General features: G+C 39.4%; 1 protein-coding gene across 1 annotated transcript in view; it reads right to left on the bottom strand.

The window, feature by feature from the left end:
* Window positions 1-23,973, bottom strand: part of LOC102373566 (ankyrin repeat and sterile alpha motif domain-containing protein 1B) — a 628,604-nt gene that overhangs the window by 76,843 nt on the left and 527,788 nt on the right. Inside the window, exon 9 of the mRNA XM_025204190.1 lies at window positions 6,763-6,869. Coding sequence (XP_025059975.1) covers window positions 6,763-6,869 — 107 coding nt within the window. The remainder of the gene's footprint in view (window positions 1-6,762; window positions 6,870-23,973) is intronic.

Below are 23,973 nucleotides of genomic sequence, written 5' to 3'. Positions count from 1 at the left end.
CACCTTCGAAACAGCTCTGAAACATCTGAAACTTTTTGGAAACATCCAAATTGTTTCAGAAAATTTCCTAAATATTTTGGATGGTCAGTTTCATTTCAGAGCTGTTTCGGAGCCCTGCATTTTGTTTTGGATTCGATGTTTTGACCATCGAAACATCTAAATCTGAAATTAAATGGAATGGCCGCTGAAATTTCTCACAGCCCTTTTACTTGGAGTTTATGCCTTTTATTTGGAGACATAATAGAACACTTGAGCACCCTGGTTGCCTGTGGCTTACAGGGCAGCATTAATGGCTATGCTGCTGCCAGCAGTGGGTGGGCCAGCATAAGAGCTGCTGATATTTAGTGCCGCCCTTCTCCTGCCAGGTTCAGTGCCCAGCGTTGGTGCCTCAGCTGTCCCCCTTCATTATGCAACTACTTTTTCACGCTTGATCTTTTCTCTTTCTCTTTTTCCATTTTAGATGTAATTTATTTTCCATTTCACCTGCTTTAAGTACCTGGTCGCATAACCACCTAAGGTTTTTCTATGTCTTCAAATTCAGTGGTTCTCAACTTTTTGTGTAGCAGGACCCATTTATAAATATCGATGGCCTGTCCTGACCCAGTAAAGTGTTTAAGTAGCTTGCTGCCTGCAAGGGGAAACCTGTGGTTTCCCATGTTTTTCTCCTTTAAAGGAGAACATCCATGTTTTCCATGATTGTTCACAACCCTTTCATATATTCTTGTGACCCACCTTTGGGTAGCGACCCACAGGGAGAGAAACACTGATCTGATTCCCTTTTGTATGAAGATTCCGTCTTGTGTCCCTCTACTGATTAATCTTTCCCCACAACTACTTTAGTTTCTCAAAAAGCTAATTACTTGTAGGCAAGTCTCACTGTATTACTATTTCCTACTAGCTCCATCCTTTATGTAGTTAAAAAGTGCTCTCAGTTAATCACTGGATAAGGTGAGTTTACCTACAGGTCTAAACCTCCAACTATTCTCTTCTTATTAGGCAATATGGTTTTAAAATATTAACATACCTAATGATGCTTTGACCAGCTTCTCCTAAGTCTGCTTCAGTGCATAATTTTTGGGGGTATTAATTTCACATGGTAATATAGGTCATAATTTCCAGTGTTTACTAGTAGATTCAGGCCACTGGCTTCTAGCCCTTCTATCATTTTACAGAGACATGGGAAATAATTTCTTTCTTTTGTCTAACATACAAAAAAAGTGACCACATGTCCCTCAAGTCTTCTGTTTTATGCAGGACAATTTCTCCTAATTTTCCCTTTTTTCTGCCTTTTTAATTTCTATATCATTTTTGTTGCCTTTCTTCATGGTTTTTGCCAGTTTTTCTATATCCTTCCTAATTCTGACTAGCAGCATTATACACATTTCAGGTATAGTCACTCCAAACCCCTGAAAGTTTTTTTTGTTCTCATCTTCAATATGAGCAGAGACAACCCTTATTATTTTGCCAGTAATAAATATGTCAAAAGACTACTCTATTGGCATGATATCTCTTATTTTAATATTCATTATTCTAGAGAAAGTCTTGATTCAACATATCACATTTAATGTTTTTCAGTTATTTGAGCTCAGAAATACCAAATGTGTGTTGCTATATTTGCCTATGCTGATATAACAAGGTAACAACAACAACAAATCTTACACGTGCTCTAAGATTTTTTACTGCTAGGCTAATCAATGTAATTGTGCTACCTAAATATGCTAACATACTGAACTGAAGGAATTTAACCCTATCTCTGTATACTACAGTAGTGCATATTTTAAGCTCAATACACTACAAGAACAAAAAGCTTGAACTACTAAGACTAATAACAAACCATGATCTCACACAGGCAGTCCCAAGAAACAATTTCACTGAGTTACATAATTTTGAGAGTACAATAAATGTTTATATTCCAAAATCAGCCATTAGGAAGGAAAGAGTTCAAATAAAAAATAATTTAAATGAGTACTTCAATAATGCACATGGTCCTAGAGAGAAAGTCAATTGCTGTGATTAGGGGACACAGGAAAACATTTTCAAACAGCTACCTAAAATGGCCCCGAAGTAAAGGTGGTCTGATTTCTGGAGGTCCAGGGCACCTATGTCTTTCATTAATTTAATGAGAAGTTAAGAAAACTCTGTTTAGACCTATGTTGTATGAAATCTATGTGCTCCTGGATAACAGGATAAGGCTTTGTAATTAAGGCACTGAGTGGGGACTCAGGAGATCTAGGCCACATCTGCATGGAAAATATACCGTGCTTGGAAGCAGCATAATAGTATCTCCAGAGCACTTTAGGCTGGATAATTAGCACCGCTGGGAGACAGTCCCCATTCTAATTAGCCCACTCATGGCTCTGCAGGGATGCAAGTACACTGTATGTGGTTTAGGAGGCAGTGTATGTGTAGCAGCACAGTGTGCTTGAGGGCATCATTGCTAGGGTCAGTATGTTTACCAGGTTAAGATGTGGCCACTCTATTAAGTTCCTGGCCATGTCACAAACTTTGTGACCTTGCACTAGTCAATTTGGGCCAGTAATTTAAAGGAATAGGCAACTATGTACCCTTGATTTCAGTGTTACTGTTAAAATCTGGTCCTTAATCTCTCTATGCATCAGTTTCCCAGCTGTTAAGTGGAGATAAATGTATTAATATGTGGGAGATGTTCAGATTTTAAAGGCATGGAAGCCTGTTAAATCTTTGGATAGAAGGGGCACATATCTGACAGTACATTAGTAGTGTTGGAATATGATGATGGGAAGCTTTAGTTATAATGTCAAAAGTGATTGAAATGACTGATGTGCTCAATTAATGGTTACTAGTGAAGAATGAGTGTAGGAACATACAAAAAGAATTTGTCCATAATACCAAATTCCACATATTCTTCTTAAATTCCTCTGACACTTTGGGTTTTTGATCTGTACTTTTTTCCACATAGTGCTTATCGGTCCAAATCAAAGATAATTTTGTCAAACTGTAATACTAAGCAAGTGATCCGATTTAAAGATCTTTCAAATTATTGAGAAAAAGTACAAATACGTGGTCATTCAGACCTTCATTACTAGCACCTGGTGGATATTGTGATCTGATATATCAGTGTGAAGGGGCATCCAACTCATACAAGTGTCTTTGATCTAGTTCCAAAGCTCCAGTTACAGACACAAGTAGAGGTTCTAATCAATTTATGATATTGTTTTATTTGTCTTTCCCCAAAGCAATATTCCTGCCAGACACGTTTCAGTGTTCCCGTAACTTTGCATAAAAGCTACCACTTAGAGCAGACCCAGGCACCAAAACATATGCCATTAGTTCAAGTTTTCTCAATGTGTACAACAAAGAAGTTACCATAATTACAGTTGGGCTAATCATCAAGACGTAAATGGTCCACTGTCTGGGAGTCGGTTGAACTGCAAACTAATCTTTACATTAAAGATTCAATCCTTTTAAAGATTAAAGAAAATCTTCAGATTTTCAATATTATCAGTGTCTCTACCATTTATAGAGTAGCATTATAACAACCCCTGCTATTTCAAAGTTTTCCATCTAAAGAATACAACAACCTATAGTTTGACAAAATTACTAGTGGCAATGAAGACTGGACATTTTTGGACATGACTCCATCTCCAAAAGTGGCTTTGAGCCAAGTCTTGGTACTGAATCTATATATACGTGGCTGGCTAAATGCTCTTGCATTAGAATAATAATAGTATGGCAGAAATTTTACCTGCTACATTCACAAAAACACTAAAAATAGAAACAAGCTTGTTAAGAGCAAAAGCAACTTTAGTTGCTATACTTTAAAACAATAGTAAAATAAATAACCCCCCCTAAATGAACTGACAAACTACTGGACAAAAGTAGGACTTCAAAATGTAAAGTTCATGGGTAAAGAGGTAATTTCTTTAGGCCATGCACAGAAAACAGTACAAATAACTCTGATTAATTCTCAAGGTAGTTAACTGCAGAACTATTCTACATTGAAAAACCCACAGATATAATAATTCCTTTGGTTCTAATGAATGATTTAGCATGAACTCCTTTTATCTGAAGAATACCTTAGTTACTATAATGTTAATTTAATTAGTATAACTTTGCTGTTGCCTACATAAGATATGTTTGTGCTCCCTTATGATATGCTATTTCCATCAACATTAATTATATTATTGTGATATTCCTTTTCCAGTTCTAAACATCTAGTAAGACCTGTACTACTACATTACATTTAATGGGAATGTGGTGGTCGTTGCTTAGGCAACAAGATGAAGAAATGCAGGTCAGAATGTGCTTCCAGAAAAGCAAAAGCAGGAATATGGTACAAAATGAAGAACAAATATGTTAAACTGATTTTTCATTGCATTAAAATAATAGCATCTGTCAGTGGGAAACAGCCAAGCTATTTTATCCAAATCTGTAATTCATAAATTACTTTATATAAAATAGACAAACAAACAAACAACTTTCATGAAAGCAAAAGCATTCTTCTTTATTAAGAATAATATAACATAGTGCATTTAAATTAGATACCTAATTTTTCCTTTTAGCATCTAGAATTTTGATATCTATATATCAAATTTGATTTTATATTCTGATTTTGGGCTAGAAAGGAACATATTCCTTTGAACATTTTTTGAATTACTTCATGCAAATTACTTCATTACTCCTTTTGGAAAGGAACATTCCAGTGAACATTTTTTTGAATTACTTCATGCAAGACTTGTTACATTATGCTGATGTACATAAATTTTTTATATATTATTATTGGTATGGTTTTCTGGTTACTATTTGTTGTAGTATGAATATCAAATTTACTGTATGTGTTTCCCAGATTATAAACTACACTCTATAATAATACTGTACATGTTGTAAAATGTTTGTCATTTTATTACTATTACTGTTTATTACTATATCAATATTTTATTACTACAATTTTTCTCACTCTTTGTCTAAACATTAGATTCAATAGAAGGTTCTAATTTCCCATTTAAATGCCTGTAACCCTAATTAATATGGGGAAATTGGGTACTTTATGGTGATTGGTATTCAAGAAGAAACTAAATTAGACACGAACTAGACCAAGCTGAGCAGGAAGCTGTAGGTACAAGACAAGTGCACAGGCAGAGCTTAACCCCTAAGGTATCTGAAAGTTTGGTTTGGAAATTTATCAAAAGAACTTTGTTTTGAAATACATATGTACACCTAAGTATGTCAGTGAGAGACTTGGGTCTCCTAGGTTGATTCTTTACCTCATAGAGCATTTGCTATGCTACCTACTCCTCTTACGTCCTCTTCTGAAGAGTTTCTCTTTTTGTAATCTTTTTATGACTGAATACTCCTTTACTTATGTAACTCTAAAGCTGCAGTCCATGAAAGGTACCAATAGTTGATTTTTATTTATTTATTTATTTTTGCCTAGAATGACTTGAAATCTACTTTAAAACTTATACTGAGCGGCTGGAACCTGCAAGTTAAATTGTGGGTTTTTTTCTGCTAAAGTCTTATGTTTTAGGATTTTTAAATTAAGAATATTTAAAGGGGTAACAGTTGAAAATATCACACAGCAGCTATACAGTGGCAGAAAGAAAAATGCAAAATATTCATCCATGAAAATAAAAATAAATAGATCTTTCACAATTTCCTGATTAGTCAATTGCTTGTATATTATTATTAGAAAAATAACTTGAAATGGTTAACTATAACTAAGGTGCTGGTTTTGTCAATTTGTGCATCTTATATAGTATGTGTTATGTATGTGTATATAAATACACACACAGAGCATATATAGCAGTTTGCTACTGTTAATTATTATAGTAGCATTAGAGCTGTACAAGGATTCAAATATTTACAAATACCTTAATTCATGGATAATAAAAATTACTTTTCTATCTTATAACAATGTGATTATTTATTTTTTTAACTACATATATAATGTCTTTAACACAGGAACAGGTAAAAACAGGTCTATGCAGTGATTCTGTGTGTTAGCTTTTCCTTTACTGCCAGCATTAATTTCAGAAGAAAGTGTGTATAAATTATATTTAAAGGCGCTTCATTCCTCCTGGGAATATCCTAAATACTGAGGTGTCTTAAATACTTTTGTCCATTTGTTAGTATATACTAAATATTTAGTTTAACTAGGAAAGTGGTAAGCAACCTTTCAAAGGATTACTATTGCTTTCCTGTTCAAAGTGCAAGTTTCAATCAATGAATCGTATTAACTGATTACCTAAAGCACAAAAGCACTTTACTATAGAATCCAGAATTAGTTAGGAGTTGGAGAAATTTAGGAAATAACTCTCCATAATTAAAATATATCTTAATATATCAATGTTGTGTCGTGTTATTTAACTATCATCTTGGTAGTAATGTTTAAATAAAAGTAATAGCATGTGATGTGCGGCAGACAGGGGTGTGGCCAGCCTTTCTGTACACTGGAATTGCCCCCTCCCAAGGATGGTCTAGAAGTTCTATGGATTTCTACTTAAAAAAAAACAAAACAAATCTGGAGATTGATATGGGGAGGGAAAGAACCATAATGCCCGATTTCTCTTTGCCATGTCCCTGGCTATAGATAGTATTTTGTCAACATGTATATATTTTGTAACTTTATCTTAAGGATATTTTACATATTTATTAAGCTATATGTAGAAAAGTGAAGCACTAACAGCAACACAGAATAGCTCTAAGCTATTTAAGATCACAGAAGAGACAGACAAAAAAGCAGCTACAGCGTCTATAGACAGCTATATACAGAAGGTTTCTTACCATAAATTGTACATTGTCAAATCCATTAGCCATCAAGTGGTTCTCATATTGAGGTAGCCCAATATTTTCCAACCATTGTCCCACTGTCTGAACAGGGCATCTGGGTCCTGTAAGAGGGTGAAGAGGGAGGCGTTTAAGCAACGAGTAGCCATCCACTGGATAATAGCGGTAGTCCTGGGCTGAGAGGTGGCATTGCCACATCGTGTTCCTGGGAAAGTTGTTATCAAAGGAGCCCGCCAGCTTGACAGATTAATGTTTTCAGCAAGAAAGTCAGAAGTAAAACATAGTTTACAGGGAAGCCTATAGAGTAAGATCTGATCCTAGCTCAACATTTCTTAGTTATTAATCTTTACTACAGACCAGTACGTCATACAGTTAAAAAAAAAAAAAAAAAAAAAAAAGACATATCAAGCTGTCAGCTAAGCTGTTCTCCGTTATATGTGATTGTTGGAATACTCCACAATGAGCAATGCACTGCCAGCAGCAAGAATTCTTTTTATCAAGTACTCCTACACTCATCAGTATGCAGCTCCATGCTCCTTGCTCCCCCTCGCTCGCTCCCCTTCATTACCCAGCCTAGGCTACACCTCGCATTTTCAATAATAGCCATCAGATAAGGCAGATTTTTTTTTTGTCTGCAAGCTGTAAGCCTGCTGCTGCTGCTTCCTCCTACACACCCATCCAAGCGTCAATCTTGAATGATGAGAGCAGTCAAAACAAATGCAGAAAATAGCAAGATTCAAAAGCAAACTAAAGCGCTTAAATCTGAATAGAATCTTCATACCAGTTACGTATTACATATCTGCTTGTTGTAGATTTTTACGTTTCAGAAGACATCAGGAAATGCAAAGCATTAACCACAGCCTATACTACATGTTTCCTTTTTAATACAACATAGAAACTGGCTTGCAGTTCAATTTACATTATTCCGAAAATAATCCTCTAATGAATCAATAACAAATGAATGCATGTTACAGCATCTTTCCTGTAACACTGCAAAAGACGCAAATTGAACAACAGCCTTTTAGTCAAAATAATTTGTTTATTATCTTTAGGATTTTTCAACCATAAAATACTATTAGACACAAGAAAACCTTCATTCTAATCCATTTATAATTCATCTTGAAAAGGTCACCATTTCAAATGAACAGCTAACAGAATATTTTAACTAAATAAAATTCAAAGTTCAGATCTTTTCTTATAAAATGAATATCTGAATGATAGCAGGTAGTTATACTAGAGTTTCAATTAGTAGTAAAGAGGTGGTATATTTTCTTTGATTTGTAAGGAAAAAGGATCAGATACAAATGATCAAATGGATGGTAAAGTTATTTACCTGTACAATAACTGGTGTTTTGCAATGTGTATTGTCCATTTATATATTTTTCATGTCAGATCAGCATTTTGGTCAACAGTGCTGGGGCTGCACATGTGTCTTTGAGCTGCCTCTTACTCCACCCTGAGAGAATAAAGGGGACAACAGCCCAACTGTGACTCCTCCACAGAGTCCTTTCTCCACAGAATTCAAATGCTATAGGACTTTGGAGTAGAGGGAAGGAGGACGAGTTGTGGAATATATATTTGGACAACATATCTCAAAGTACTGTACAGATAAGTAATGTTTCTTCTTGGACGGCTTGTCTATATATGTATTCTGGACTTTATGACTCATAAGCAGTGACTTGATCTAAGAAGAAACATGCTTGTGGTGTAGCCGAAGAGTGACTATCATTCAGGTCTGCCAAAAGAAATATCTGACCTTGTTGCCACTACAATGGACAGTGTTTCTGTAAAAATATGAAATGACCCCCAAGTGTCTGACTTCCAGGTGTCTACAACAGGATACTTTTCGAGAAAGCTATAGAAACTGCTAAAGCTCTAGTGGAATTAGCTCTAAGGTAAGATGGGGTTTTGAAATTAATGCATCATAAGAAGCTGTAATACAAACTGAAATCTCTATAGTCTTTTGCTTGAAACTCAAATGAAATCTCCTTCTCCAAAACTGCTGCAGAAAATCTTAGGGAGGCTATGAAAAAATTAACTATGTGAAATTAAAAGGTTGCATTTGGTGTATGCAACCAAATTTCTTCCTTACATGAATAAGGTTTAGGAAAAAATATAGGTGAGTGGATCATTTGATTCACATGAATCTGTGTAGTCAATTTACACAGAAATTTTGGATTGGGCGGGGGGGAGGGGGAGAAATACTTTATCAGACTACTAAACTATATAAAAAGGGCCTTCCACAAGAGTTTGAGCATATCCAAAAAGGGGGTCTCGATAAACAGGGGAAATAAATAGGTTTCTATAGGTTCAGAAGGAGGCGCATTAGGATTACATACAGAATAACACAACACTGAAGGCCTGTCACAGATTAATAGATAAATCTTAATAAATCTCTTCAAAATAATTACAAAGAAAAGTGAGACATCCATATATATTTTTAATAAGAGTATGAAGCACAGAAATGTGTACCTTAGCCAAACTAATGGATAAACCCACATCTTTCAGAGAAAACAGGTATTCTAAAATGGTAAGGCAATTGGTCTCATAGGCTACAAGTGTCTTTATTTGCACCAATCAAAAAATCTTTTCCATATACCTATATAAAGTCAGCTTAATGGAGTCTTGTCTTATGTGAATCCATTATGAAAATGTAAAGAAGAACCTTCTAGATCTGACATCTATCTAGTAATCAGGCTGCAAAGTGGAGCAAAGATAGGTCCTGGTGAAGTATTCATGCCTTGAGTTGTGTTAGGCATGGTAAGGAGAGTCAAAGTCCTCAGGAAACAAACTGACAGCAGCATCAAATGTGGGTACCAGGACTGTTTTAGTTAGAAAGTAGCAATTAAGATGATCCTGTCTGTTTGTTTGGGGGGTGGGTTATTTTTTGTTTTGTTTTGGCAATATGGAAATTAAGGCATTTGGAGGCTATGAATACAGTTCTGTTGACCACTAAATTAAAAATTCATTTGAAAGGGATTCTGGACTATGCCTTATCTCCCCCTGTTCCACAAACAGCCTGCAGTTTTTGTCTATCAGAAAGAACTATTGAAAGGTAATCTCATTCCTTGAAAACATTATCTGTAACTAGTTTTCCATTCATGCACAGACAAAAAATATCTGCAGCCTCGTTGCTAAGATGTTCTGCAGACTTGGGAGGTGAATCACAATAAGGAATATCCAGTGATAATTATACCACTTCCATAATTGAACTGCCTCCTGACATATTGGGGATGACCTTGCTCTTCCCTATCTGCTCAGATAGACCAAGGCACTTACGTTGTCAGTTGTGATGTTAATTGACTGGTTCTGAACATGCTGAAGGCATGTATGCGCAGATTTTGCAAACTTCTTTGAGTTCCAACACATGTGCAGCTGCACACCATTTTAGTAGTGTAGAGCCCAGTAATGATCTGTCCATTCCACACAATCTAAAAAGGTTGTATATATCACTATGATTCTTCATGGACGAGGCAATGCAAAAGATACTCCCTTACACGTATGGCTGGAATCTTTCTTCCAATATTGGGGAATAAATACTGTTTGGCACAATAGAAAAGGCATGTTTAAGTGATATTGGCTCAGAATACAAACCAAGTTTTCAGTCAAACCAACATACAACATAGGCATAATTTGGCAGGCTGCATGACAGAAAAATTCCATAAAAATGAGAAGAATCAGGCATGCCTGTACTGTGGTGTTTGGATTTGGCTGAATCTGTTAAAGCAACGTGTTCTCAGTCTGGCAATAGCATAACCAGGGTAGGGAGATCAGGGCAACTGCCATAGGAGCCAGCAGAAAAAGATGGTTGCTGCCACAGCTGCACAACTATGACTGCACAGTGTGGAAACTGCCCTGTGTGTGGCAGGTGCCCCCAGGGACCCAGCTATGTCTTTACAGCTCTGGGTGACACTTCTGCTGAATGATCAGGAAGCATAAATACTTCCTATATGCAAAATATTTCACTATATAGAAGCATGCCCTTGCAAGTCAATTCCATCTCTAGATTTCAAAAACTGGTTTGTAATTTGATAAGCATCAACATTATAAACTTTATGCAATGAATGAACACTTTGAACTCTCTTTAACACATAAGGAGACAACTTCCTTTTGTTTATGATATCAAGAAGTAGCTGGAATAGAAGCCCCTTTCTTAAAATTGAAATGGATAATCTTTTATTCCAAGAAGTAGAAATAATTGCATTCCCTGATATAGTAGTCTCTGAGGAGATGGGACCTTGCAGAGGGAAAGGGAAAAGGAGTGGATTTGGAACAGTGTGAATCTGATTGAAATATCTACATACAGGTCCCCAACAGATATGGCTGGCCAAAAGACTCTGATCTTGACAGCATGGGAAAAGGCATTCCAAGAGAGACCTATGCATATGAACAAGCACACAAAGAACTACATTACTCAAGTGCTTAGAATCTGACTTCCTTTCCTTCATGTATACAGGACACTTAGAAGGGCCTCCTGGGCCACTGAATCAATTTCCATGCAGGTGTGGGGGAGATTTGGGAAAAATGTCCAATCTTCTCATAGATTTGCATGGAATTTTGAAGAATCCAAGGGTCATCCAAAATCACAAATCCAAATCATACCCTATAACATATCATAAGAAAAGAAGAGGAAATGAGGATAATGCCCTGCCACTGCAGTGATAAAGAAGTAGTTAGTTAATATAGGCCCAGAGGATCCTAGAAATAGGACCATGCCTGACCATGCAGAGGAAGGAAAAAACCTGCCAATCCTTGCCAGTCTGACCTAGAGGAAAAATACTTTTTTGACTCCAGATTTGGCAACTGGTATGATCCTGAATGGAAGAGTTTTCTAAGTACTGGTAGAAACATCAATGTGCTTCAGTCACAAACCCACAGCCTCAGTTGTGGCCAACATCCCAAGGCTTTCAGAGAAAGTTGAAAAAAAAAAATCTTAAGCATTCATGACAGAGGGAAAAATAGAAAAATATCCTTGGCTGGCCCCTAACAAATAGATTACAACATTTTTTAAACATGGCATTATCAGACACTTGCCAAATCACAAGGGTTTTACCTGTATACTCCAATTTAGAGATTGAAAATACATGATACATATCAAACATACTGAATAAAGTATTGTTATAAAGTCAATATATTCAATAAGTTCAGACACCACCTTTTTGGCAATAGTCTAGCTTTTTATTACTTTGAATGTTCACACCAGTTTAGTTGTTTCCCCCCTCTAAATTTAATCTTAAGCAGAAACATTTTCATGACAGCCATGAATAAAATCAAATCCAACCAGGGAAAACAGTTTGAGTTCAAACATTCCTCTGAAGTATTTACAACCTAAATCTTGCATTACTTGGCTTATGTATGAGAATCAGAAAGCACAATAAACTAAGGTCCCCACTACACATTATATATATTACACAATTCACTGGTTAATCATTCAATAAATTTAGAGCAGCGATAATTCCAAAGTAATTAGCACATGATACAAATGACTATCCAAATATAAAGAAAGCCAACCAGCTTTCAAGTTGGTGCTTGAAAATGTGCAACAACTCTATAGCTGGTTCCTATCCAGCTTTCATTTGAACATGTAGCAGGGCCCTAAAGCCCTGATCCAGCATCCACGATTACTTCTACAATGACTTCCATTGACAAGAGACCTTCAGGCTCCCTGAAATTTATATAAATGCTGATGCTGCTTCCTGAAGATATATGTACTGATGCTAGATATATTTCTGTTCATGGAGAGTCATGCCAATGATTCATCTTACTTGCTCTGGGTTCTCATCAGTATGGCTTCTTTGACTTAAAAGACATTACTGCTGATTGAAATCAGTGTATGTCAAAGCAGAATCAGGACCAATGGTAATCTACATAGCATAAACCTTTTCTCCAGTGCCACAATTCACTTAATCACAACCGTTCTAATTTCATTATCCAAGCTAAGTTAAATGCTAAGCTGTAACATTCATATTTGAAAGCTGGGTGGATTTAGTTTTAATGATTTTAAGTACTATTAAGTCTTAAGGTGGGGAGGACTGAGACCACTGCTACGAAGAGGAAGTGACAGGTGGTGGTGGTTGGAGACTCCCTTCTTCAGGGGATGGAGGGATCCATCTGCCAGCCTGACCTATTGTCCTGGGAGGTCTGCTGCTTGCCTGGAGCCTGGATCTAAGATGTCACGGAAGGATTACTGGGACTTGTCCGACCCTCTGACTACTGGGATTACCCTCTGACTACTCTGATTACTGGGACTTGTCTGATCCCATGCTGCTATTCCATGTGGGTACCAATGACACTGCCAGGGGTGACCTTGAGCAGATCAAGAGCGACTCAGGGAACAAGAATGAAAGGGGTGGGGTGGGAATCAGGTGGTGCTTTCCTCAGTCTTTCCAGTTAAGGGGAAGGGCCCAGGCAGGAGCAGATGCATCCTTCAGATCGATGCATGACTGCACAGGTGGTGTTACCAGTAGGGATTCAGTTTCTTCAAGCATGGGATGTTGTTCCAAGAAGAAGGATTGCTAGGAAAAGACTGGATCTACTTGACAAAGAAAAGGAAGAGAATCTTTGCAGACAGACTCACTAACCTAGTGAGTAGGGTTTAAACTAGGTTCACCAAGGGATGGAGACCAAAGCACTGAGATAAGTGGGGAGGTGGGAGACTGGGAGAAACCAGAAGGATGAGTGGGCAACAAGGAAAGCCTCCTCATTCTTAGGGAGAAAGTAGGGCAATCAGCTAGTTACCCCTGTCTGTACACAAACAGAGAATTCTGCTGAGAAACAAGCAGGAAGAATTGGAAGTCCTTGCACAGTCAAGGAACTATGACACAATTGGAATAACAAAGACTTGGTGGGACAGCTCACATGACTGGAGCACTATCATGGATGGGTATAAACTCTTCAGGAAGGACAGGCAAGGAAGAGGGGGAGGAGTTGCACTGTATATAAAAGAACTGTATGATTGCTCAGAGCTCCAGTATGAAACTGGAGATAGGCCTGTTGAAAGTCTCTGGGTTAGGGTCAGAGGGGAGAGCACCAATGGTGATGTCATGGGGGATGTCTGCTATAGACCACCATACCAGGAGGATGAAGTAGATGAGGCTTCTTCAGACAACGTGTGGAAGTTTCCAGATCACAGGCCCTTTTTCTCATGGGGGACTTCAATCACCTTGGCATATGCTGGAAGGACAATTCAGCAGTGCACAGGCAATCTAGGAAGTTTTTGGAGAGTGTTGGAGACAACTTTCTGGTGCAAGTGCTGAAGTGGCCAACTAGGGGCTGTACTCTTCTTGATCTGCTGCTCACAAACAGGGAAGAATTGGTGGGGGATGTAGAAGTGGATGGCAAGCTGGGCAGCAGTGACCATGAGATGATGGAGTTTAGGATCCTGACAAAAGGAAGAAAGGAGAGCAGCAGAATATGAACCATGGACTTTAGAAAAGCAGACTTTGACTGCCTCAGGGAACAAATGAGCAGGATCCCCTGGGAGGCCAGTCTGAGGGGGAAAGGAGTCCAGGACAGCTGGTTGTATTTTAAAGAAACCTTACTGAGGGTACAGGAACAAACCATCCTGATCTTCATGAATAGCAAATATGGCAGGTGACCAGCTTCACTTAGCAGAGAACTCTTCAATGAGCTTAAACACAAGAAGGACGTTTATAAGAAGAGGACGCGTAGACAGTTGACTAGGGAGGACAAGAATATTGCTTGGGCATATTGCAGGGATGAACTCAGGGAGGCCAAAGCACAACTGAAGTTCACCAAGGGCAAGTCATGCCAGACCAACCTCAATGCCTTCTATGTTGAGATGATGGCTTTGTGGATGTGGGGAAAGCAGTAGATGCAATATACTTTGACTTTAGCAAGGCTTTTGATACAGTCCCCCAAACAACTTTGAGGTAACCACACTATTCCAACTTTTCTCTGAGCCTAATCTGGATACAATGAACTGTTCCAAACAGGGGATTTTACCACACCTTCAGCTTTCCTATGAAATATGAACTTTCATTTCTACCCAGGAGAACTTTTACAATCTGTTCTCTTACGCCTGAAGAAGGGTGCTTGTGCCCGAAAGCTTGCAAATAAAGATTTTTTTTTTTTGCAAAATTTCTAGTTTGTCTAATAAAAGATATTACCTCTACCACAAGTTCTGATTTCATTTGCCTCTAGACCAATATGGCTACAACCTGGATATCTGCTCTTACAATTTTCACTAGTTTAATTCAATAATTTTAAAATCAATATAACTGAACCAGTAGATTCTTCTAGCAAGGCAAGACCTGTAATATATTTTGCAGTACTACAGAATATCAAGTGAGTACAACTTTGACGTTCATATCTGTTTTCTGACCATTTTGCATGACATGATTTATATATATTACTGGATATGGCCCTGGTCCTGCAACTAGCTCTATGCAGAAATCTAAAGGCAGAAACAAGTTGCGGATTCAGGGTACAAGTTACTACAAAATTTTACTCTCCTCTGAAAACTTGTAGAAGCATCTCTGTCTCTAGCTTACTGGAATGGTGCTCTGGTAAAGTTATTAAAAGGTGAATCTATATATTGTTTCTAACACAATACAATTCCCTTAGGCACATGCAGATACCTAGAAAGCAATTAGTGATGATCCTAGCAGCAGTGACTTATGTTTCATGCCTGTAACCTTTTCAAAGAGGGATGTATAGCACTAATATGGAAAGAACATCCAATAACACTACAACTCCTAAATTCATGGATAGCCACCTGTGACCTCAAGCCATTTTTAAGACAACATATTTTCATTTTCCCATTCATATACATGGTAATATCTTGCAGTGTTTTCATAAAAATGGTATTAAACCTAAATTTCCAATGTTCTTGTTAGAGAACTTGTTAAAGCTCATTATGCTAAAGTGTATATTACATTTGCAATTTAGATTAACACTCTAAATTTAAAAAAGAGAGTATCAAATAAAAAAATTCACAGTGCAAACAAAGTAAAATTAAAACCATCAATTTAGTTATCACAGACAAAACAATCCAGCTATATTAAGATACTGTTAAGGCTCATTTGACTTCCCTTTGTAGACCCATGCATGGGAACACTGCTTTGGCGAGCTGGACCAGGTTATTTGAAGTCGTTCCAATCCATCATGTAAACATACATTTATTATATACAAAAATGTTAAAGGAACAGAAAAAAATATTTTCTGGCACTCAAAAACACCAGGAAATCCCAGATTTACAGTTGGTTGCTTGCGCAACTCTCCTTTGGCAATTTCTCTCTACATCTTGTGCACTAAATGAGCCACAGATCTTCAGGGAGACAATGTGGCCAGCTGGGTTCAGAAGACCTGGGCTTCATTCCAGACTCTGCCATTAACCTTCTCTGTAATCTTGGACAAGTCACTTCCCTTGCTCAGTGATTCAGTTTCCTCTTCTGTAAAATGGGTAGAGTGAATAGCCATTTGAAATATACGGTTTTGAAAACCAGTGATGGAAAATTTTAAGTACTATGTAAAAACTGAATATTATCATTTGATTACAGAGCCTAATGCATACACACAAGGAGGCAAATTAAGGTTGCTTGGGGAGAAATATGAGAGGAGTGTTTGAATTTGTAACCTAAAAGTTTGTAGGTTTATTTTTTTCCCTCTCTTCATTGTTATTCATAATAGCATGGCATGGTTGGGGGGGTGAGTGGGACACCAGCCCCAGGTGCCAACTCAGTGCGGGTACCAGAACAGCTGCCCCCTTTGTGCAGTCTGAGTCCCAGCAGCAGAAGCAGCCTCACACCATTTGGTGTTCCAGTAGCAGCCAGGTGCATGGACCTTACGCTGCTGTTATAACAGCAATAACCTGGACCAATGAAGCATGCTGCAGCAGTAGCAGCTGGGTCCTCTCTAAGTCCGAGAAGCAGATAAGACTCCACCCCCTTCCCCTCCCACCCCGTCTTGGCACCCTACCCCTTTGGTGCTTAGTGGCATCTTCCCCCCACCCTGCTCATTATGTGTTTGGTTTGCAATTTCTTAAGCCTTTTTTTTTTAATATCAGGGTAAAATCAAATGCTGTTATGTACAGCTGTGACCTCCTAAACAGCAGGCTTTGAACCCTAAAACACCTTCAGAACAATAGCATAGAGTTCTATCTCTTAAGCTGCAAAACACTAGTTAGGAATGGGATTGAGGGAGGAACTGGGCTGCTCCCACTCTTTTCTCCTGATGTGAACATGGATGGGTCTCAGCACCATGAGGTGATGAACTTTTAGCATCATGTGTTAGGGCCAGGGTGGTTACAGAGGGAGTCTAGTCTAGATATTGCCTTCTTTACCTGGACATTGATCAATCTCTTGCCTGACTGATCTCCTCCCAGACGCCTAGATGTTGGAAAGGAGGTAAAGGGGCAATGTGTCAATGGAGCCTCAGCTGTACAGTTGCAACACAAAATCCTTCTGCCTGCTAGACATCATTGTTGAAGAGTAGAAGCTTTAAGAGTGCCTGCCACCCTGGGAGGGATCCCAGGAGGTACACTGGAGACACCCCATCTCTAGCTCCAGTGAAAATGAGCCACAGCATTTTGATAAAAGTAGAGAGGTTATTTTTTTATGAAGTGGTGTGGTAAGGCAGCAATTAGAGCAACATGGGAAATGCAAATCTTGCTGCTTGCATGAGAATCTCAGGAAATTTTTAGGGATAATAGTAACACTGTACCCACCATCTATGAGTAATTATTATCACTGCTTTCAACTATTTATAAAAAAAAAAACTACCTCAAAATTTGGCACAACAACATGACTGAATAAAATGCATTATTTAACTCTGTGAAGTATTCTGGGATACTGCCTGTATGAAAGGAAACATTCTATGCTATAAGTTATGGCAGAATAAAACAGTATAATTAATATAGAATGGATTTGAAGCAAGTCTTTGTGTAGCTCTGTCCTCAAAACACTTGACTTGCAAACATGTAGAGCTGGATAAATAGGAGTGCTTGAACAAAATGTTCTGAAAGGGATTAGGAACACACTTTCTGCACATGGATATCTCAACCACTTACAAACTTATAGTCTGAAAGTTTGAAAACAGTAAAATAATTAGGATCTTCTTTTAATACCCTCTAGTAGGTCTGTGAAAAGTGGATAATATTCGCTTCGGATTCTTCTGATTCGGGGGACAGTGATTTGATTTGGTGATTTGAATCACTGTCCTGAATTGATTTGGCTGAATCTGATTTAGAGATTTGGCTGCCACCGAATCGGCCAAATCTCCGAATCAAACAGGCCCCATCCCCCGCCTACTCTCCCAGCCCTGTTAATAGCTGCCTCGCCTAACCCCAGCACCCTGGCTCTTTAAAAAAAAAAGAAAAAAAAAAGCCCAGCACTTACCAGCTGTTGCCAGGCCAGAGGGCGTGGTACCCACTGCCCTGCACTGTGTAGGGGGGTGCTCTGCCATGAGCCCCCAGAAGCCCTGATGGCAACTGCAGTAGCTGGTGAGCATGGGGCTTTTTTTTGTTTGTTTGTTTGTTTTTAAAGAGCTGGGTCACTGGGGCTGGGCGGGCAGCCATCGATGGAGCTAGGAGAGTGGGTTGGGGATGGAGGCTCATGACAGCCCCTCACACAGCACGGGGCAGCAAGGAGGCCCCCCCCCCCCCCCCGGGAGGGGGGGGGGAAAATGCACACCTCACCTACCCTGACCAGAGTGTCCAGCCAGCTGCAAACCCTGCGTTGCAAATGCTGCACTCGCCACCCTGCTGCCCTCCCCCAGGCCCTCTGGAGCACCCCCTTCCTCCAACCACCCCCACCCCCTACTTACCAGCATGGAGTTCAGGTCCAGCTCCCTGTGGCGGCAAGCAGGGACTGCCTGAATTGCCGAATCACTGAATCTCCTCTGAATCTTTTTGTGAATCGATTCTGAGGCTTTGAATTGATTTGGACTTTTTTATTGGTCTCTCAATTTGATTCAGATTCAGCAATTCGGCTGCTGAATTGTGCTGAATCTCCTCGAGATTGAATCAGCACCCAAAGCTTCACACAGCCCTACCCTCTAGTTCCTTGTCATCAGACGTTATTTATTTTCAATACATAGTGCCCCACACTTACTTCTTGTGAGCCTCTACCTCTCCCTCTTTCCAGTCTTTCTAATCTTATTTAATAACTTCCGCTCTCATACCTTTTCTAGACTAGAGTAAAAGGACCAACTGGTTTAGTCTGACTAAATTATCCAAAGGAATTATCCAAAGGATATTGGATATTAGATAATTGATCATTAGGTGAAGTTAACTTTCTGGTAGTATAAATTTAAGTGAACACTTTCCCCCTTGATTTCGCTGCTCAAAGTAAACTGAAAAATAGTTATCCACATCTGCAGTACATTATAAATTACGGGCATAAAATTGTTTTGATGTACCTATCTTTAGAATCATAGAAAACAAGGATGGGAAAGACCTCAAGGGGTCACATGGTTCATTTTCTTGTTGCAAGGCAGGATAAATAGCAACTAAATCACTCCTGACTATTATTTGTCTAGCCTGGTCTTAAAGACCTCAGTGATGGAGGTTCCACAACCTCTCTATAGTTATTCCACGGCTTAAATATCCTTACAGTTGGACATTTTCCTCTAGTGTCTAACCTACATATCACTTTTTGAGAATTCCATATCCAATGACTTAGTGGAAGAATTGCTGCATGTCTTGCATGTGAAATTCCTAATTATGCATCCTAGTATAATGCTTTTTTAAATAGTAGGGCATTATTGACTCATATTCTATTTATGATTTATAAACTGCCTAGAACTTTCCTGCAGAACTGCTATATAGCCAGTCATTTCCCAATTTATTATTTGTACAGTTGATTATGCCTACCTAAGTGCAATATTTGTTCTTACTGAATTTCATCTTATTTATTTCAGACCATCTCTTTAGAACATTGAGAACATTTTAGAACCTAACTGTATCCTCTACTGCACTTGCAATGCCTTTCAGTTTAAGATTGTCTAAAAAAAGTAATGAGTATTCTTTTTTATAGCTTCAAGAAATTGATAAACATATGGAATAGTACCTAATCCAAGAAAGACCATGACAGAACTCCATCTGATACAAGGTTTCCAGGTGAAGAGTGAGCTAGTGATCACTATTCTCTGAATGCAGTTTTCCAACCAGTTGCATACCCAACCCTAGTTTGTGTCTACATGTTACCCTATGCAGACATAGTGACGTACTACATCACTGTATGGCACACTATGGCAACAGAGTGAGCATGTGGGCCTACACGTGATCGCCAGTTACGTCAAGTGTTCCCCTGATAGTGTGCGGCTACAGCAACTTAGCAGTGAAATCTAACCATGACCGTGTGCATGGTGCAGTAATTGCCTGTACTGATCCGTGCTTCAGTACTTCCAAAAGTATTTCTGTCATATCCACAAGGCCTGTTACCCTGTCATGCAAGAAAATAGGTTGGATTAACACAACTTGCTTTTCACAAATCTATGTTGGCATTTGTTTATCACCTTATCATCTAGGTGCTTACAAACAGATTGATTATTTGCTCCAATATCTTTTAGGCTGACTAGTCTATAACATATTTTATTTCAGAACAAAATAAAATGGTTTTCTCACACCTTTTTGGTAGAAAGCGCAACACCTAAAAAAGGCAATTAGTAGATCAGATATAAAATGCTACAGTTTAATGGCAGGACCATATGATAAAACAAGGTTATAATAATGAACTGTGTATAAAAGACAAGAGTGCAGTAATGAAATTGGAATCTGAATTTGTGGCAGTGGTGGTATCTTTTATTAGACCAAGTTGATTTTTGCCAAAAAAAAAAATAAAATTCTTTAATTGCAAGCTTTCAGGCACAAGCACCCTTCTTTAGGCACAGGGGAAAAGATTATAAAAGTTATCTTGGGTAGAAATGAAAGTTCATATTTCAGAGGAGAGTTGAAGGTGTGGTAAACTGTAATGGTGGTAATAAAGTTGTTCTTTCTGTTGTATGAAGACCTTAAATCTTGACCACTATAAAACTTACCCCTTTCTGGCAATTTAACTTCTGTAAACTCAAAGGCTAGAAAAAAAGGAAAAGAGGGCTGTGGTTCTTTTATGGTCATTTTCCCTTTCTGGGAATCTATATGTGAAAGCATCACCTCAATAAGTGGGAAGGCCAGTGAAACTCAAATATGCTATTGAATTTTCCATGCATGAGGGAAGTTATATAAACCCTGCTCCTCAAGCCTGCATTTCCTCTCATATATGGATTAGGAACTTCCACCTTCCCCATCACTGGGTTTAACACAGGACTAGTTTTTTGGCCAGCAAAGACACTGCAGTAGTCACTATCTGGGATTTTGAAGGAATTTTGAAGAACTGGACGAACTGGGAGAATATTTCCTTTCTCCAAAGCTGCTCAGGGACCCAGTAAGATAGCTTGGGAAGTAAGATTCAAGTTGTAGTAATTTCAAAAGTAATAGATGTCAAGTGCATGCACTTGTTCCAGAAAGGGTTCAATTCCCTGACAGACTGGAACTGAGATAGATTTGGGAAAAGTCAGCCAAAGATGAAGGTGAGGAATAGGGCTGGGGTTCCTAATGTACCTGGAGAAAACAGATAAAATAATTATAGTAAAAGATTAAACATTTTTATTTCAGGGAGAGCTGAAGACCATGTTAAACAGGAGCTGGTGACTCCAGATAACTTAAAAGAAATGGCTGAAGAGCTTTTTGAACAATTAATGTAATCTCATTGACTCTTGGAATGACACGGAAGTTCCAGAAGATGGGTAGGAAGATACATTTGTGCCAAAACTTAAAAAGAGGAAACAAACAAGCTAGATAAGTATAGCCCTTTAAACTTGATACTATCCCTGAACTTAATAATGGAATAACCAATACGAGACTTGATTATTACAGAATTAAAGGAGGGAGATATAATAACAGCCAATCAGCATAGGATTAAGGAGAACAGATCTTGCCAAATTTAACTTGGTATCTTTTTTGTGCACCATGGTGGATTCTTTATCAATAGAAACATTTGTTTTAAAATTGGATGTTTTCTAAAAGAATTAGTTTAAGTCCCCTGTTGTATTATGGAGAAGGTAAGACTACAAACAAGGGTCCTTTATATATGAATCTAATTTCTGATGAAGGAGAGAACTTTTTAAGAAGCCCCTTAACCTTCCTACAAGAGGAGGGCACTTGGGTTCTAGCAAGAGGCTCAGGATGATAAGTGGTAGAAGGATATGAGGCTGATGGCGGCCCTTCACCACGTGAAAGCAAATAAGGAATGAATGTGGCCCTTGTAACAGGGAGACAGGGGCTCCCTGTTACTTTAAGGGGAAAGATACAATAGAGAGCTCCCCAGGCAGAGGGAAACACTACACTTGATGAGCTGGCTGCAGGGAATAGGCAGCCATGGGGCCAGAGACTGTCAGTACCTGTTGCAGTGCTTCCTGTTCTATAATAGGGCAATAGGGCAGAGCCCTGCTACAGACAGCAAGGGCACTGCCAAAGCAGCCAGAACAATGGTTGAAAGCTGCTCAGAGCGCTAGATACCAGACTCTGATTAGAAACCCCTGTGGGTGGCTGGGGAGCCAGGGCCAGGGCTTGGGGAGGCTTATAAACCCAGGAGCCAGAGCCTGGATGACAGTCTGGCCCTGCTGCTACAGAGGGGAGCTCTCAGGCAGGCACGAGCTACCTGGGGGAACGTGAACTAGAACAGAGTAGCGGGGGGAACCCAGGGTGGAAGCTGCTCCTGGAGTGAGGGCTGCTTTGATGGGGGAGAGGGGGCTGGGGAACAGATTTTCTTCTTAAAGCAGTAGCATGCTTTTCCTTTCATAGTGTTTGTTTGCCCAGATGGGAAAGCCTGTGTTGTAGCCAAAGGGCTTACTATTTGGTGAAGTTAGACTGGTGGACTGGTAAGGTGTATTAGGGAAGGTAAGACGTCTCAGTGTTACTCAAGAGGCGTGTGATGACTTTGAGCCCAGCCAGGGTCATGGGCTCTGGGCAATCAGAACCTGGGGCCAAGAGGGCCAGAGTGCAAGCCCAAGAGGGTCAATAGCAGGCCTGAGGCCAAGAAGGCCAGACTACACCCCCAAGGCTTGGAGCTAAGGCCAGGGGACAACCAGCCCAACAAGAGGGAAACCATAACCCAAGAGGGGCAAGGACCAGGGCCAGGGGCCTGAAGCCCAAGAGGAGAAAAACCACAGCCCGAGAGAGGTGAGAACCGGGGCCAGGGGCCTGCAGCCCAAGGGTGAAAACAGATCCCAGCAAGGCAAGACAGGGGCTGGAACCCAGAAGCCAGGTCTGGCGCCATGGGCTAGGCTAAGGGGGCCAGAGTAAGAAAAGGGGTGGAGGTCTGTAGTGACTGAGTATTGACTAGGGGGTAAAGTGCGCCACATGAGTGATTACTGGCAATGCCTGAGAGGCATGGGCATGGCTGTAAGGGAGGTCAGAGGCCACAGAATTAGCCCTTAAGGCAATCAGTGTGCTGGAGCACAGACCGGCTAGGAGGGCCCACCTAGTGCCTCAGGGGTGAGTTTGAGACTAGTAGGGTCTGGGAGGGAGTTGCTGGTTATGAGTATGGATGAGGGTTCACCCTGGGATCTTTGGAAAACCTCCCTTTCCATCAATTTAACTAACTACAACAAGTTTTGGCAGGCAGGAGGGAAGGAAGGAGACCCAGGAATCCAGAGTGAGCACAGGAGCTGTGCGGCCACCAGGGAGCATCATGGCCACCCCTGGGGCCCAGTCCTGCTACAGTCTTCTACTGATTTATTGCCAGATAGTTCTTATGGTAGCTACCCAGTAACATATCCCTGGGATATGTTAAAATAGATGCTTGCCTTTCTACTTCTACATGTCCGGGATAATGGATGTGTTAGCAACAGTTGAACTGGTCCCAAACTCATCCTAGCTGCAAATATATGCAAGGAAAAACTGGTCACAGTTACTTTTCAGAATCTCTCCCCCACCCCCATAAGGTCATTGCATCCATCACTGACCCCCATTGTCTGCAATGGTCTGCAAATTTACACAACACATTGTCTTGTGTAAACAAACCCCAAGCCTAGAGCTGAATAAATACTCCACAGGAACACTGATAGGCATTCATTCAAATCGTGATCCATTGTTTGATTCAGACACATTCTTTTTTTTTTCTTGTTATTCACTGTTTGCAAACATTCATAGTGCAAGGATTTTTGTTTGCATAAATTTTGGTGGAATGGTTACTCTTTGTATGAATG

This window comes from Alligator sinensis, unplaced genomic scaffold, assembly GCF_000455745.1.
Source record: "Alligator sinensis unplaced genomic scaffold, ASM45574v1 scaffold154_1, whole genome shotgun sequence".
NCBI classification, from domain to species: Eukaryota; Metazoa; Chordata; order Crocodylia; family Alligatoridae; genus Alligator; species Alligator sinensis.
Note: the sequence above shows the minus strand (reverse complement) of the source record. Positions and strands in the feature narration are given on the sequence as shown.